Source organism: Pelodiscus sinensis, chromosome 19, assembly GCF_052426305.1.
Source record: "Pelodiscus sinensis isolate ZL-2025 chromosome 19, ASM5242630v1, whole genome shotgun sequence".
In the NCBI taxonomy this organism is placed as follows: domain Eukaryota; kingdom Metazoa; phylum Chordata; order Testudines; family Trionychidae; genus Pelodiscus; species Pelodiscus sinensis.
Window position 1 is genome coordinate 13728217 of NC_143070.1, and position 16418 is coordinate 13744634.

General features: G+C 57.9%; 1 protein-coding gene across 1 annotated transcript; it reads right to left on the reverse strand.

The window, feature by feature from the left end:
• Nucleotides 1-1127: 1127 nt before the first annotated feature.
• On the reverse strand, nt 1128-9156 carry LOC142823073 (maestro heat-like repeat family member 5). The gene is made up of 5 exons (XM_089771498.1): nt 8752-9156; nt 8078-8221; nt 5421-5523; nt 2783-2896; nt 1128-1138 (listed from the first exon to the last, which is right to left on the reverse strand). The coding sequence occupies exons 1-5, from the start codon at nt 8866-8868 to the stop codon at nt 1128-1130; spliced, it is 489 nt and encodes a 162-aa protein (XP_089627624.1). The 5' UTR covers nt 8869-9156.
• Nucleotides 9157-16418: the final 7262 nt, after the last annotated feature.

Sequence of the window (16418 nt, forward strand, 5' to 3'; positions counted from 1 at the left end):
ACCTTCTTGGGGCGAGACCACCTCTTCCTCGCTGCGTCGCCGTGGGATCGCCGGGACGATGCTGCCGGCCAGCCAGTTGTTCGGCTCCAGACATTGAGGGCTTCTGGTCTAGGTCTCCGGGCCTGGCCTGCTCTGATTGGTGCCTGTGTCTGTTCTGAGATGGCCCGAAGGGGGAGTGAAACCCGCCCCTGTGGGCAGAGGGCTCTGTGGGGGTTTCTTGCAGGGGTCACAGGAGTCAGAGCACCTGACCACAGCACTTCTGGTGCTTGGGCAAGTCCCCTCTCTCCAGGGCCACTACCCCAACTGGTAGAGCAGTGGGAGCCGTGGGCAGTGAGCGAACGGCTCACATGGGACGGCAAAGCTCAGCCCCGCCCCTTCTTCCCGAGGCTCCACCCCCCCATGCCCACCAGGCTGCTGGCCCTGCTCTGCCCTCTCCTCCCCACACTGGTGGCTGCCCAGCCCCAGATTTCTACCCTCCCACCCCAGCCCCCAGGCTGCCTGGCTCCCTGGCATCCCCACAAGCCCCAGAGCAGCCAGACAGCCTCAGCTCCCCACCCCAGTCCCAGAGTGCTGGGCAGCCCCAGCCCCTCCCCCCACCGCGGACCCCAAAGTGCGCGCAGCCCCTGTCCCTCCCCCCACCGCGGACCCCACAGTGGATGCAACCCTTACCCTTCCCCCGACCGCGGACCCCAAAGTGCGCGCAGCCCCTGTCCCTCCCCCCACCGCGGACCCCAGAGCGCGCGCAGCCCCTGTCCCTCCCCCCACCGCGGACCCCAGAGCGCGCGCAGTCCCAGTCCCCCCAGGAGTGTGGTCCCACACTGGTGTTTGTGGGAAGGCCGATGGGCGACGAGAAGAACCCACCCAGATGGGCAGAGGCCGGGGGGAAGGGCCCGGAGATGGGTGGGTCTGATGGTGACTCGTGAGCTGTGTCCTGGGGTGACGGGCCAGACAAACGTTGGAGACCAGACCGCAGGGCTGGGGAGGGGCTCGGCTTCCTCTGGCCTGGGGGCGGAATCGCTCCTGGCCCCTGCGCGGCTGGTTCCCCGTCACGTGCAGCTCTGCCTCTTCCGCATCCTCCTGGTGTCCCAGCTGCTTGGTCTTCTGGCCAGGCCGGACTCGTGGTGGGCTCAGCCGGTGTCTGCCAGAGGAGAAAGGGCAGGAGCACAGATGAGAAGAGCACAATTGTCAAGGGGGAGACTCTGGGGCAGGGCAGGTTCCCCCCCACCCCCTCGCTCCCCTCGTGGCTAATGCTGTGGAGTGCGCTTGGTCCCGTGCAGGGAAGTCCCCAGGCTCTATTAGGGCCTTGTCAAGCCGGCCACAGCAGGGCCTGGTTTCCTCAGAGGGGAGGGTGAATCTGTCGCCCGGCTCCGAGGGGCCGACTCCTCCCTGAACTGAAGCCTGAGGAAGCCCCGCGCTGGGCTGAGTTGTCCTGAGTCAGGTTCCAGCCAATGCAGGAGGCAGGAGCTGGGCTGGTGAGTCTCAGAAGAGGCATCGGCACCTCCGAGGAGAACCAGCAACTCAGTCTGCTCAGTGTCGCTTCATGGCTTGGCCCTCTCCTCTGCCTGAGAGTGGTGCCAGGCCGCCCAGGCCTCAGCCTGCCCCAGCCCTGCTCCTGCTCCAGCCTCGTTCCTAGTCCTAGCGCAGCCCGGCTCGCAGTCCAGCTAAGCTCCCAGCCCTGCTCCTAGACAGTTTCAGGCCCACACTTGACTCCTGGCTCTGGCTCCTGCTCTTAGCTCCTCTAGGCTCGACCGCCACCACTCCAACTACTAGGCCCCACTGCCACTGCTCCAACAACTAAGCCTCCCCCCATCCCCATCTCACACAGACAGGAATAATTCACGTTTCTGCTTTCCATGTGTCTGACCCTGCCTTGGTCAGCACCGGCTTCTCTCTCCCATTGTGCTGCCCAGGGCCCTGGCTTTGCGGGAGCCTCGGAACGTCTTCCCAGGTGTCTCTGGGCTGGACTCTGCTACGGGAGCTGATGTCCCTTGTGAATACCCAGCCCACGGCCCAGCCCCTGCTCCAAAGAGCTGCTCCCGTCTGTTGTACGTACCGTGGCAGGATGAAGAGTCCTTCTGTGTCGGTGCCGCTCCCTAATCAAAACGCACCCCACACGAGGTTCGCCAGCTTCTGCAGCCATTTAAAATGTTCATTCAGGACGATCGCTGTGGTCCTGTCTGATCTTAAAGGCACTTCCTGGAAAGCTGAAAGAAAGAGGAAATGGGTTAGAAACCTCACAGAGCTGCTGTCAAAGGTGGCTGGGAAATCTTTGCTTCCCAATGGCCTTTGCCACGGGAACACGACAACAACCGTAACTCTGGCATTTAGGTGCAGAGCAACAAAGGGGCTTCAGCTCCTAACTTCTACCGAATCCTTTGTGCATTTGTGCCGCCTTCAGTGCTCCAGAGGTGGCAGGGAAAGGTGTTTCCTGGGGGCCGCATGGGATGGCCTAGGAGCCGAGAACCCAACTCTGGGTGAAAGTCTCTGGCCTACAACCTCTCTAGTGGAGGGGAGCAGGTGGTGGAACTTTTTGTGACAGAGGGTAAGAATCCTTCTCCTCCTGCTAATGACTAGTCATCTTCAGTTCTGGCCGGCCTCCCTTGAGAGCCTTTGTGTTCTTATCCCCATTTTACAGGTGGGGAAGGTGAGGCACAGAGTTGCTCCTGGGGGCTCAAATCTCCTGACTCCCATTCTTACATTGACCAGCAAGACCATTCTTCCCTCTTAAGTACTGTCCTCAGACAGAGACAGACACTGGGACAGCTGTGTTCAGGCCTCATACTGCCCACAGATGCACAAACGCCCAGAGCTGTTTCCTTACCTTCACACAGGCGGTAGATGTCATCTGCACTCACTGTCTCCGCCAACAGGTAGACGAAATGGTGGATGGTCTCTCCTAAACAGACAAGGAATACCCCGGAGCTCAGGACTTTACAACATCATCCCTGAAAATTGCTAAAGATTCAGCCATTCCCACAAGACAGCCCTTGGGAAATTCAATGCCCGGCCCTTCGATGTGGCACGAAGCACATGGGAGAAAGCATCCGGCCCCAGAAGTCACTGAAAGGCCGATTGCAAAGGCGACTGAAATCGCATCTTGATGGTTTCGTGAAGATGTGGCCAAAAAGTTGTGGGCAGGAGAAGTTGGAAGAGACCAAATGGCAAAGTGGTTCCCTCCAGCTTGCAGTAAATGTGAATTCTGGCCCACGCAGATCCCCGCTGTCGGATTCTGGTGCTTGTCAGGCTGGGTGCATTGATTTAAATCAAGTTTCCCACTGGTATTACTTCTCTAATTTCCTCAAACACTACTGCAAATCTCCTCAGTGACACATAGTAATTTATTCTTTGATAAGATAACGAGCCTTGTGGATAAGGGAGAAGCGGTGGATGTCATATACCTAGACTTTAGTAAGGCATTTGATACGGTCTCGCATGATATTCTTATTGATAAACTAGGCAAATATAACTTAGATAGGGCCACGATAAGGTGGGTGCATAATTGCCTGGATAACCGTAGTCAGAGAGTTGTTGTTAACAGTTCTAAATCCTGCTGGAAAGGGATAGCAAGTGGAGTTCCTCAAGGGTCTGTTTTGGGACCCGTACTGTTCAATATCTTCATCAATGATGTAGATATTGGGATAGAGAGTACGCTTATTAAGTTTGCAGATGATACCAAACTGGGTGGGGTTGCGACTTCTTTGGAGGATAGGGACATAATTCAAAATGACCTTAGCAAGTTAGAGAAATGGTCAGAGGTAAACAGGATGAGGTTTAATAAAGAGAAATGCAAAGTGCTCCACTTAGGAAGGAACAATCAGTTCCATACATACAAGATGGGAAGCGACTGTCTAGGAAGGAGCATGGCGGAAAGGGATCTAGGGGTCATAGTGGACCACAAGTTGAATATGAGTCAACAGTGTGATGCTGTTGCAAAAAAAGCAAATATGATTCTAGGTTGTATCAACAGGTGTGTTGTAAGCAAAACTCGTGAAGTCATTCTGCCGCTCTACTCTGCACTAGTTAGGCCTCAGCTGGAGTACTGTGTCCAGTTCTGGGCGCCACATTTCAAGAAAGATGTGGAGAAATTGGAAAGGGTACAGAGAAGAGCGACAAGAATGATTAAAGGTCTAGAGAACATGACCTATGAAGCCAGGCTTCATGAACTGGGCTTGTTTAGTTTGGAAAAAAGAAGATTAAGGGGGGACATGATAGCGGTTTTCAAATATCTAAAAGGGTGTCACAAGGAGGAAGGAGAAAATTTGTTCCTCTTGGTTTCTGAGGATAGGACAAGGAGTAATGGGCTTAAAGTGCAGCAGGGGAGGTTTAGATTGGACATTAGGAAAAAATTCCTAACTGTCAGGGTGGTCAAATATTGGAATAAATTGCCAAGGGAGGTGGTGGAGTCTCCCTCTCTGGAGATATTTAAGAACAGGTTAGATAGACATCTGTCAGGGATGGTGTAGGTGGAGCTTAGTCCTGCCTTGAGGGCGGGGGGCTGGACACGATGACCTCTTGAGGTCCCTTCCAGTCCTATTATTCTATGATTCTATGATTCTATGATAGCTGGGAGTAGCATTTTACACCAGCTAAGAGAGCACCTTGTGTGTCATTCTGGTAGATAACCTGACTTCTGTTAATTTAGGAAATAGCACATGATCACCAGTGTTAAGCTGCAGACCTTGAAGCAGTATATTAGGGATGGGAAGGACTAAATCATACACTAAAACACAATAGGGCTGATATTTTATTCAACTAACTCTTCCATGTTATATCCATGTTTCACATTTGCAGTTGCAGGAGGCTTCTGAGTTGCTGGCTGATGCTTGTCCTGAAACCCCTTTCGGTTCATGTTCATTTTTTATTAATTCAAACAGATGTGTCCCCAGAACACTAAATGTGCGGTGTCCTTACGACTTCTGCAGGGAGCTCTCCTCTTCCCCCCTCCCACTGGCATTGTGATGCAGCTCTTAAACTAAGTTTCCCAAAAAGCTAAGTTGTGCTTGGGAGACACTTAATTTTGCTGTAAGCCCACTGAAAGACGTATCGCAGGGGGGACCTTTGGGAAAGCTGAGTTCTGCCTGGCCCAGGCTCATCACCAGACAAGCAGAGAACAAAACGTATCGGATCCGGGCTATGTCTGTCTGTGCCCATGTGTCTCAGCGGGATGACAGACATTGAAAGCCCAGAACTGACAAGGAGGAAGAGATGCTGGTTAGGCTGGAGAGACTAGAGCCATTAATGCAATTGGATGAGACTGTCGGGATAGGCAGCGCATGTTTGTGATAACATCGTAACCTATTGAACTGATTGTTCAATGAAACTAGTGAAAATTCCCCCTGGTCCCAGAGAACGGAGTGGGAAGTGGCAAAAGAGCTTTGAAGGAAGAACAGGAAAAGCTCAAGTGGGTTTGCTCTGCTTACCGATGAACAGGGCTGCAGAATGTCGGATGGACAGCTGGGAGCTTTCCAGATAGGCTAAGGCCTGGAACAGGAGCCTTGGGACGTTCCTCTCGTTATTCTCCATCTAGGAACAGAGCAGGGAGAAATGCTCAGTGCAGACAACGTGATCTGCCCACAGCGGGCAGGCCAGGGCTGCTGAAGCTCAGAGGGAGGGCAGGGCAAGAGCCAGTAGGAGCCCAGACGATGGAGCTGCCCCTCTCTGAAGGGCCGGATGGAGAGTGTCCCCAGCAGTCCCAGTGTCCTAACCCCACAGGGCCTGCAGGGCAGCAAGGGACTGGAGGGCAGGAGCAGGGTGCACAGCCGCTGTGCCCCCCACAAGCAAAAGGGACAGGACCCCACGGGAGCCCTTCTAGGAGGGGCTGCCTCTGATGTCCCTGCGTGACGAGTGGGGTGGAGAACCCCCTGGGTGCTCGGGGGGTGGGGCTAGAAAGGTCTCCCTGAGCTCCCCTCTCACTGCTCTGCGGGCCCAAAGAACACACCTACCAGGCACTTCCCGACGCACGGCAAGAGCTGTGAGGAGCCGTCCCAGGCCAGGCTGCAGAAGAGACTCTTCCGATTGGCCCAGCCGAGGAACACGGCGCAGCGGAAGAGGGTCACTTTGCAGCTCTGCAGCACAAGGGGAGAGCGAGGGGCCTCGCTGAGAGAGGGAGCGTCTGGGGCACGTCCCCTCCTCCCTGCTCCTTGGGCTCCTGCTCTCCCTGCCAGGGGAGGTTCCTGCCCCTTGTTCCCAATGGGAGGCTGCTCAGGGGAGGGGCTGAGAACTGGCTGGCGAGAGCCGGACGGGATCTCCACAGCTCAGCCCTTCTGCGCAGAGACGGCAACGGCAGCGCCAGGCCGCTCTGGGACCCCAAAGGTCTGAGCCCAGGGGCCCTCCCCTGTGGCCCCTGCACGTCCCCAGTGGCCCTGGCTGGGCAGGGGCTCTGGAGACGGGTGGGGCCCAGGGGACTCTGGCGCTTTGCTCTCTGGAAATACCGAGCGCGGCACTTACCAGGATCACGCTCTGCTCCTCGTCTGCCAGGTGGAGCAGCAGCGGGAGCAGGCAGCTGGTGAGTTCCTGCTGCACGGCCGGTTTGTCTGGGTCCTTCACCCCGCTCAGCATGGTGCCCAGCAGGGAAATGGCGGCTGAGCGGACACTGCCCCTCTCCTGGCAAGGACATGCGGGCCGGGGAAGCCGGTGAGAGCCAGGCCATGTCCCTGGCCACAGAGACTGCTCTGGGCTCCCCTCCCGGGGCCCTGGGGCCTGGCGCTCACCCCTGCCCCCTTGGGGAGCAGCAGCAGGCGGGGGAGGATCTGGGGACAGGAGGTTCGGGGGGGAGGCTGCAGCAGGGCTGGGAGCTCGGTGCTGAGGTTGGCCCAGAAGGGCTCTGCTGGGAGGGGGCTGCGTCGGAGACTCCCCACCCTTGGCAGGGGCCCCCTTGGGTGCTGCGTGGCCGGCCTGAGGGGGGAAGGGGCTGGGCAGGGACATAGCAGGGCGGCAGGGAGAGGAGGGAGGGGGAATGTGCTTCTCCGGGGTTCCCAGCCTTACGTGGTCAATGAGCGGGCGCAGGCTGGCTGCCATGTCCTGGGAGATGGAGCCAAGCCCCTCCCCGGCGAGCAGGTAGATGGCGTCTGCCGCCTCCGTCATGGCCTCCAGGACAGTCCTTGCGTCCGTGGCGCAGAACATGGCGATGGTCCCGGGCAGCTGGGCCCGTAACAACTGCCCCTGTGGGAATGCAGAAGGCAGCTCGCCACTGTCCTGGGACGCAGCCTGGGGCAGGGGCTGGACCCTCCCTCCCCATTGGCCAGACCCCAGGGACGGCCCAGCCCCCCAGCAGGGGAGAAAGTCCTTCTCCTGCCGCTCCGCCAGGTGCTTTGCACCCCTGGCCCTCGAGCAGAGCCTGCCCTGTCGCCTGCCGAGAGCCGCTCCAGGCCCCGCCCACCGAGCTCTGACCCCGCCCCCGTGTCCTCTGCCCTTGCCAAGTTTGGGCTTTGTTGCCCGACTCCCAACACCCCACTTCCCTGAGTGACGACCTGAGTCTCCTTCCCCCCCCACAGCAGCGGATTTAAGGCAGGGCGAGCGGGGCGGCTGTCCCAGGCCCCACGCTTCCCGAGGCCCCGCGCATGCACCGAGTCAAAGGAGGGGCCCCGTGAAATTTCGCTGCCCGGGGCCCCGCAGTGCTGCCCTGGGCCCCGCAGCAGTCTCACCCGCCCCTGCCTCCCCACCACCTACACTGACCATGCTCTGCCTTGGAGCAGGGACACCCCCTCGCGCCTGGTTTGCTCAGTATCGCACCCCCAGGAACTGGGCGCTGGGAGCACCACAGGCTTCCTCGGTCCCCTGGTGTCAGATCGGGGCTCCCTGGGGCACCACTGAGAGGCAAGTCAAAGGCAAACTCCTCAGAGACAGGGCGACTTACATCCCACGACTGGGGCCCTCCCTCTGAGGCACCAAACCAGCCACACAGAGCACTGCTGTTCCCCACACTGGATACCCCAGCAAGCCCTGAGACTCTCCCTCTGAAACTTTGCACCGACATCTTACATGGCCCACTTGCTCCAAGATTTGGTGCAAACATAAACCAGGGCTTGCAACAGTGATGTGTCGGTTATCTCCCAGCCGGGAAAGCCAGGCCCCTCACCTTCCCTGGCCAGAAGAGACAACTGGCCAGGCCTCGCAGACAGAGCCTCCGTATTGCAGGGTTGTTGTCTCGGGTCCATTCCATCAGGTGTTCCTGGAGGTCTGATTTGGTGACAGTGCTGAGGATGGAAGGACTCTGGAGAAACTGGAAAGAGAAAATCAGCGTCAGGCTAAGGAGCAGAAATCTGCCTTTGGTCTGTGCCTGCCCCATCATCTTTGCCAACTGGCCACTTTCTGCGGCACAAAATCCCTGGCATGAAGGAGCCAGAGGCTGGTGTTTGAAATGGTCCATTCCTAGAAGGGCAACTAATCCACAAGCCCCAATGAACTCCAGGGACAGAGGACTCTCTGGGGACCGCTAAGCATCCTGGGCAGAGCGCTGTGGCAGAGGAAAAAGAAACCCCCGGGGAAGGCGAGGAGAGAGGCCCGGGCTTGGGGTGCTGGAGAAACATCTCCTCTTGTCACATGGTCCCAGGGAGGTGCATCCAGCCAGGAGCAATCTCATCCTGCCCCCCTCCACTCTGCCCAGTCCCGCTAGTATCTGTGTGGGCAGAGGAGCTGGCTGGCTGTGAGATTGCTGAACCGCTGGCCATGGGCCCCAGCACCTACTGGCCCAGGAGGGGTCTGAGCTGCTTTGCACAAGCCCATGTGTGCCAGGCCGCTCCGGACTCTCACCTCGGTGCAGAAAGTCAGGGCGATTTCTCTCAACGCCTCCTCCTCCTCCTGACTCTGCACGATGGCGATGGCCTCTCTGAGAACCACAGGGACCTGTGGGTTCCGGTGCTCGACCATGGTTCTGGAAGAGCAAAGGGAAAGTCCCCGGGATTACCAAAGGGAGAGACAGTCCCTCCCCCATTGCGGGGCTGAGAGGGCCGGCTGGGGCAGAGGAGGATCTCCCGCCCAACTCCCATTGCCCAGACAGGCCGCAGGAAGAGGAAACTTGAGACTCCTACCTTGCGATCAAGCCCACCCCTCGGGAGAAGTGATGGCGGGAGGCGATCATTTCCCAGCCCTGCTGTAACTGGATACTGGCAAATTCCTTCCAGTATCTGGGCATGGAAAAGAGGGTCTTCACGGCCTCCAGGGACGTGCTAAACTCAAAAAAAAAAAAATCCTGGTGTCAGAAATCTACTGCAGCCCAACCCGCTCAAGGCCTGGGGCACAAGGCATGGTCAGGAGTAGCCGGTTTCCCCCGGGATGGACCCAGCACCCTGTCGGGGCTCACTGAGGTTTTGGCAGGTGGCGACACTGCAGCTTCTACAGATGCTCGGTGCCCTCGCTCCCAATGGTCCAACACCTGACTCTTCGCTGGGGCCGGCACCAGGTCACTGGGCACATGGGCCAGATCCTTAGTTGGTGCGAGGGAGCAAAACTCTGCCCGTTTGCAGCAGCTGAGGTGCCTTCGGGCTCCCCGGCTCCCCCCAGGGGAGTCCACACGGAATCAGCTTCATGGTCCCTCTTGCTCCTGCCTGCCTGTGACACGGCCCCCCCTGCCGGGCCGGGCCCCAGTGCTGCCGGCCTTGCTCTCTCTGCATGTGCTCTGGCGACCCTGCCCTGGGCTGGGGCCTTGTGGGGCCGAGGCCCTAACACTTCGGCAGGTGGCGCATGGGGAGGTACCGACGTGGTCCCTGCCTGTGCTGGGAAGGAGCCGGCCTGTAGGCAGGGTCAGAGGAGCAAGCGTGACTCACAAGCACACGGGTGCCCAGCACCGCTCCCCCCAGACAGACCTGGCCAGAACTGCGCCTGGGCTCCGCAGGGGCCGTGTGTGACCTGCGGGTGCAGCAGATCAAATCTGTTCTTCCCCTTCCCCTGCCGTTACCTCAAGGGGCTGAGGCGGCTGGATCCCTCAGGGCTGGATTTCTGGCTGGCCGTCCAGGTCCCTGGCAGGCGCAGGTCCAGCACATGCTGCACCTGCCTGACGCAGAGGAGGAGCAAGTGGGGAAACATTTGCAAGATGGCTTCTCGGTATCCCCACAGGAAAAAGATCTCATAGAGCGTGTCCATAGCCTGGAGTCAGAACGAGACAGAAAAGTCACTGAGCTGTCCCCACCTCCCATCCGCTCCCATGGCATTTTGCTGTCATGATGGTGCCGTTTCTCACATCCTTGTGGCTTATGAGGAAGGAGGGTTAGTTCCTCAGGGGGGAGGGGAGATGTGATGGCCCCCGACCCGTCTTCCATTGCTAGCATGGACGCAGAAGGGTACCTCTTGGAAAGATCAGAAGAGTCCAGCTGACATTATTCCCCATTATCTCTCTCCATTGCCTAGCCCTCGCCCTTCGCCTTCCCAGGCCTGACCGGAGGGGGCGACAACTTCATGAGGGGACCCAAACTTCTAGGCGCATGTACAGGGCATCCCACGATCCCTCTGTTGCCCGAGTAACTCCAGTGCCACAAGCAGCAGGGAGCCGGGGCGATGCCGGGAGGTCGATGCAGTTTCAGTCCAGACCCCACGTTGCTCCCGGCAACTGGCTTTCCAGCAGCTCATGGTTTGCAGGTCCTCGTTTTCACTCCCCCATCGTGCAGGGCTGCTTGTGTGTTCTGGGCCTGTAGTAAAAACTAAGTGTGCTTCTTCCCCTCTATTGCTTAAGCTCGATACAGAGGATGAGACAACCTGACTGCAGAGGAGTCATCCATAACTATCAATGAGTACCCCTACTCATGAGAAGATGGGATAATTGGCAGATTGACGAGCCTTAGAGCGGAGCAAGCCCCCCGAAAGGACGACTGACTACAGGATGAACCTTCGAGAGATGTTCTGGGAACACTCACATCAAAAGATAACATTCCGGTCACAAGCGGACAGAGCGAGATCCATGGATTTTAACAAGAAGGAGGAATATATAAAGCAGGGTGCTTTGCTATGGAACTTTGAGTTCATCTGCCACACTATCTGGAGAGGAGTATCGGATCGATCGACCGGCAAGGCCCTGCTCCCCCCTGTGCTCAATCTACCTGGGCTCTAGATGGACACAGTCTCTGGACTGGTAACTATATTATCTGGCAGAACTGTGTGTGCATGATGTTTTGTGTGTAGGTGTGTGTTTGAAAAGCATAAGCAACTGTTGTATTCTCAATCAATGCGGCGTACTGCCTTTCCCACATAAAAGATCTTGTGTGCTTCGTTTAAGCATAACAGCGTAGCCCACTAGCAGGAGGGTAGACTAATGGCTTGTGCTGCTCTTCTAGAAGGGTCCCACCAGATCTAAGTTCCTTGCTGATCTCAAACCGGGACCCCTGGGGCCAGCACTGAGATTGACCATCTCCCTGGCTTGTGTCTGCCCATTGTTGCCAGGCCTTGGAGGGTTGGGTCACTCCTTTGCTCTTGGAGAACATCCCCCCAAGATCCCAAACTACTTCACCAGGGTCAATGGGAACTTCTGCTGGGTCGGGTTCGAATCCTCCTGCCCCAGTTAGAGGGCAGGTCTCTGTGTTTAAGGATAAGTCATTTGATGGTGGAAGCTCCCCCCAAAGTTAGTAAATCTGTGACTCTGGGGAGTGTTGTAAGCAGCGACTGTAAAGCCCAGCCTTCAATTTTTTTACGTTTTCTTTCAGGTCCCCACGTTCTGCGCTCAGAGTGGAGATCAGCCCTGACACGTAGTGTCCCGACCCTGCACTGGGGCTGCGGAGGTGAAGCCTGGCTGCCTGGCAGAGAAGGTCGCACCCCCACAGGAGTGCTGGGCGGGCTCCAGCTGGAGGTAGCTAGAAAGGCCGGTGGAGCAGCTCAGACAGGGCTGAGGCCTACGGGGGCAGAGGTGCCGCTGGGGCTCCCGAGAAGAAGCGCAGCTGCACCCGGACGCCGTCATCGGTCATCAGGGAACCGCAGCAGAAGCCCCGGTTTGGAGGAAAGAGACGGCGCTCAGGATGGGAGAGAAGCTGGCAGGAAGCAGCCCAGGGCGGGTTGTTGAATCCCGGGTGCTTGGCGTCTTTCGGCTGGATTCCCCACCCAGCTAGTGGTGCCCCACTCCAACGCTGACAGGGTGCACTGGGACCCGGTGGAGAGGGTGGCCTGGGTCCCCCTGCCCCTCCACACCAATCCCACCAGGAGTTCTAACACACCTCTGGCTGCTAGGCCTGTGTGAAGGGAGCTGCCCTGTTGATTTGGAGCACAGGGAGTTAAGCCCTGTGTGCAGGGAGCTGCAGGGTTGATTTGGAGCATTGGGACGCACACGGGGTTGAGCTCCAAGTGAGGGGCCTCCGTGTTCGGTGGCGAGTTCGCTACGTGACAGCTCCAGTCTCACTTACGGCCAGAGACACGCTGCGGCTCCTCTCCTCCCGGTGGCTCTTCCGGAGCTTGTCCAGCAGCTGGTGAAGCACGTGCCGGGAGAGCTGTGCTTCTTCCCCCAAGGCCTTCCACAGCTCCCTGGCACCTCTGCAAGGTCACAAACCGAAATCAGACCGTCCCTGCTTGCCCCCCCTTGTCTCCCCAGGGAGAGGCTGGGAAGGCCGGCGGGAAAGGGGGCCCTTAGAGGAGACGCCCGGGGGCTGGGAGGCTGAGGCAGGTGAGTCCCTTCCGCAAGCTCTTCATTTATTCCCTTCCCCAGAGGCCTCATTGCTCCTGCAGCCTGTGCTGCTGCTTCCAGTAACTGCCCTGGGGCTGCGCACAGCGTGACACCACCCAGCCCAGCCTGCACGAAAGGCTGCTCGGTGACATTTACGCTGGAGTCATGGCCCAGGGATGCTCCCCATAGCCTGGTCCTGCCCCTCTGGTGGAGCTGGCGGGAAGGTGGGTGACCCACAGAAATCAGGAGCCTGCTGGAACTCTCCAGGGACCTGTCACGTCTGCACTCTGGGCAGGGAAGGGGGAGGGGCTGGTTTCCAAGGGGCTGGGCCTGGGCATCTCCCCTCAGGAGGCAGGGACAGCCCCGTGCCCAGCAGGGAGCTTGCTCCATCGCTGTGGCCTGCCAGGCCTTTCCCGCGCTCTGCCCTGGAGGAGGAGGGGAGGGGAAATCGGGCTGAGGTGATAACAGCCTCTCCCTACCTCTCCCATGGCAGCGCGTGGGCCACACAGGCTGGAACCACGTCCCGGGGGTGGGCGCGAGCCAGCAGGGCGATGGTTCCCAGCGCGGCTCTTCTCGCTCTGGGGTCCTCGACGTCGTCCAGCCAGGTGAAAATCTCTCCCACGACGTCTCCCACCTGGAGGCAGCCAGAAAGCTGAGGGGGGGATTGCTCAAGAGCGGCCTCCTGCCAGGTCACCCCTCCTGGCAGACGGCGCTTGGAGAAGGGCAGGAACGTCACCAAGTCAATGAGCCGCTCTTGGTCCCAGGTCCCCGTGTGTCACGCGGGTAGAATTCCTGCCTCCCCAGAGGGCGATGGAGCTCAATTGATCAGGGCAGTGACTGATGCTCACACCTCCTAGGAAGGGGCTGTAGAAATGGACTCGGGCAGAGCCCTCCCTGCACCAGTCTAATTCCCGGGGCGGGGGCACCGGAGCCAGTGGGGCCGGGCAGCAGGATCACACGTCAGAGGCACCGGGGCAAAGGGCAAAGCCAAATGGTTCCTGCTGCACCGGTGGGTCACACAAGGGCCCTGCAGGGCACGTGAGGAAACCCCGTCCGCTCCGGGAGCCCAGCGTGGCGGCCCCTCGGCAGACTCTGTCAGTGCCGCGCTCCAGGACTGGGCTGTGACCCACCTGCCATGGGGCTGGGCTGGCCCCAGGGACGTGTCCGAGCTCCAGCGCACAGAGCTCTGGAAACACCTGCCCACCCCAGCACCGAATGGAAAGGGGCTGAGCCGACCTGCCAGACCGTGACCCTGTGCCCCAGGGCCGGTTTCCTCAGAGCCAGTTCTCCCAGCCCCTCTCCCCACACGCCCCTGCCCCTCGCCGGGCGTCTCTTACTCGCTCCATGCGGGCGCTGTGCTGGGACACGGTGGCTCTCAGCGCCTCCTCCGCCGTGCGAAAGCTCTCCAGGGCGGGGGCCGTCAGAGCCTTCACGGCTGCCAGCAGCAGGGCTGTGGGCTGGGCTGAGGCAGGGGGCTCCCCGAGGGTCTGCAATGAACAGGGGCAGAGCCTGTAGGGACTGAGCATTTCCACTGGGCAGCTGCCCTGGGACACTCGCTCCCTGGGGGCTGGCAGGGCCTAGTGAGCATGGAGGAGCCTGCTGAGACCTTTGATTGAGCAGCCTCACCCAGTGCCAAGCGTTCCCCCGTCCCCTGGGCACCACAGGTCCCTGTAACTCACGGCCGCTGCACTCAGGGGACCTGCCTTTGGCTGAGAAACCCGCAGAGCCCTGCAGATCCCGTGTGGAGGGCAGCAGAGGGGTAACTGGAGAACATACCCCATGTTCCATCCTCCATCCCGGGCCTGAGCAGATGGGCCCAGTGGCTCTAGCAGCCCACAGTGTCCACGCGGAAAGGACTGAGTGCGGGGCCGTCATGGAAACCCCCTCTGCCTTCCCCACCTGGCAGTGTGTGGCGCTGCCTCCCAACCGGCAGGAATCACGGGCAGGACAGGAAGTAGCTGAGACTGAGGCTACGTCAACAATGTAGACGTCTTGCAGAAAAGCTTATGCAAATGAAGCTTGGCGTGGAATATCGCCGCACCTCATTTGCATAATTAACGAGCAGCCCTTGTTTTGCAAAACCCCTCTAGTGCAAGAGCCGTTCTTCCTCAAAAAACAGACTTCTTATAACGTGTAAGGAGGGAAAAGTTTAGCTCGTCTCTCAGGATTTATTGTTTTCCTTTTTAGGGATGGCAAACTAATGTCTGAGCTTCTTAGGGTTTGGGGTTTTTTTCTTTCTTCCTTCCTTTTCCAACTAAGTCTTCAGACCAGGGACTTTGCCTTGGTACCAGTCTCAAAAGGTGGCTCTTTCCATCTATCCAATGTAGAATCATAGAACCATAGAGCCGGAAGAGACCTCAGGAGGTCATCAAGTCCAGCCCCCTGCTCTAGCCAGGACCAATCCCAACTAAATCAACCCGGCCAGGGCTTTGTCAAGCTGAGACTTAAACACCTCTAGGGATGGAGACTCCACTACTTCCCTAGGTAACCCATCCCAGTGCTTCACCACCCTCCTAGTGAAATAGTGGAAGTAGGAATAAGAGATCCTCCAGAAAAGGGCTTTATTCCGGAGGATCGTGCCAGTCTAGACGCTTTTTTCCGGCTTTTCCCCAAGCCGGAAAAAAAGCGGCGGACATGTTTATTTAAATCCGCGGGGGATATTTAAATCCCCCGCGGATTTCCCTATTCTGACTTACCTGCTTTGCATCCCTTTTCCGGAATTTGGGGCCAGTGTAGACGTAGCCCTGGTGAAATAGTTTTTCCTAATATCCAACCTGGACCTCTCCCACCACAACTTGAGACCATTGCTCCTTGTTCTGTCATCTGTCACTACTGAGAACAGCCTCTCTCCATCCTCTTCGGAACCTCCCTTCAGGAAGTTGAAGGCTGCTCTCAAATCCCCCCTCACTCTTCTCTTCTGCAGACTAAACAGACCAAACTCTCTCAGCCTCTCCTCATAAGTCATATGCTCCAGCTCCCTAATCATTTTGGTTCCCTCTGCTGGACCCTCTCCAAGGCGTCCATACCCTTTTTGTAGTGGGGGGCCCAGAACTGGATACAATACTCCAGATGTGGCCTCACCAGAGCTGAATAAAGGGGAATAAGGACATCTCTGGATCTGCTGACAATGCTCCTCTTAATGCAACCTAATATGCCATTAGCCTTCTTGGCTACAAGGGCACACAGTTGACTCATATCCAGCTTCTCATCCACTGTAACCCCCAGGTCCTTTTCTGCAGAACTACTACTTAGCTGGTTGGTCCCCAGCCTGTACCAATGCTTGGGATTCTTCCGTCCCAAGGGCAGGACTCTGCACTTGTCCTTGTTGAACCTCATCAGATTTCTTGTGGCCCAATCCTCCAATTTGTCTAAGTCACTCTGGACCCTATCTCTGCCCTCAAGTGTATCTACCTTTCCCCCTAGCTTAGTGTCATCCGCAAACTTGCTGAGGGTGCAATCCGTCCCCTCATCCAGGTCATTAATAAAGATATTGAACAAAACCAGTCCTAGAGCCGAACCTTGGGGCACTCCGCTAGAAACTGACCGACATCCTGACATCGAGCCATTCATCACTACCCGCTGGGCGTGGCCTTCTAGCCATCTTTCTATCCATCTTACTGTCCATTAATCCAATCCACATTCCCTTAAGTTGCTGGCAAGAATATTGTGGGAGACCGTATCAAAAGGCTTACTAAAGTCAAGGTATATCACATCCACTGATTTTCCCACGTCCATAGAGCCAGTTACCTCATCATAGAAGCTAATCAGCTTGGTCAGGCACAACTTGCCCTTTGTGAATCCATGCTGACTATTCCTAATCACTTTCCTCTCTTCCAAGTGC

What these genes read in the sequence shown, in the direction of transcription:
- LOC142823073 (XM_089771498.1), bottom strand. Translation starts at nt 8,868, where the DNA reads ATGGTCGAGCACCGGAACCCACAGGTCCCTGTGGTTCTCAGAGAGGCC. An exon ending in CCCTGACTTTCTGCACCGAG is followed by an intron (nt 8,222 to 8,751) that starts GTGAGAGTCCGG and finishes TTCTCTTTCCAG; the next exon opens with TTTCTCCAGAGTCCTTCCAT. An exon ending in GTCTCTTCTGGCCAGGGAAG is followed by an intron (nt 5,524 to 8,077) that starts GTGAGGGGCCTG and finishes CTCTGTTCCTAG; the next exon opens with ATGGAGAATAACGAGAGGAA.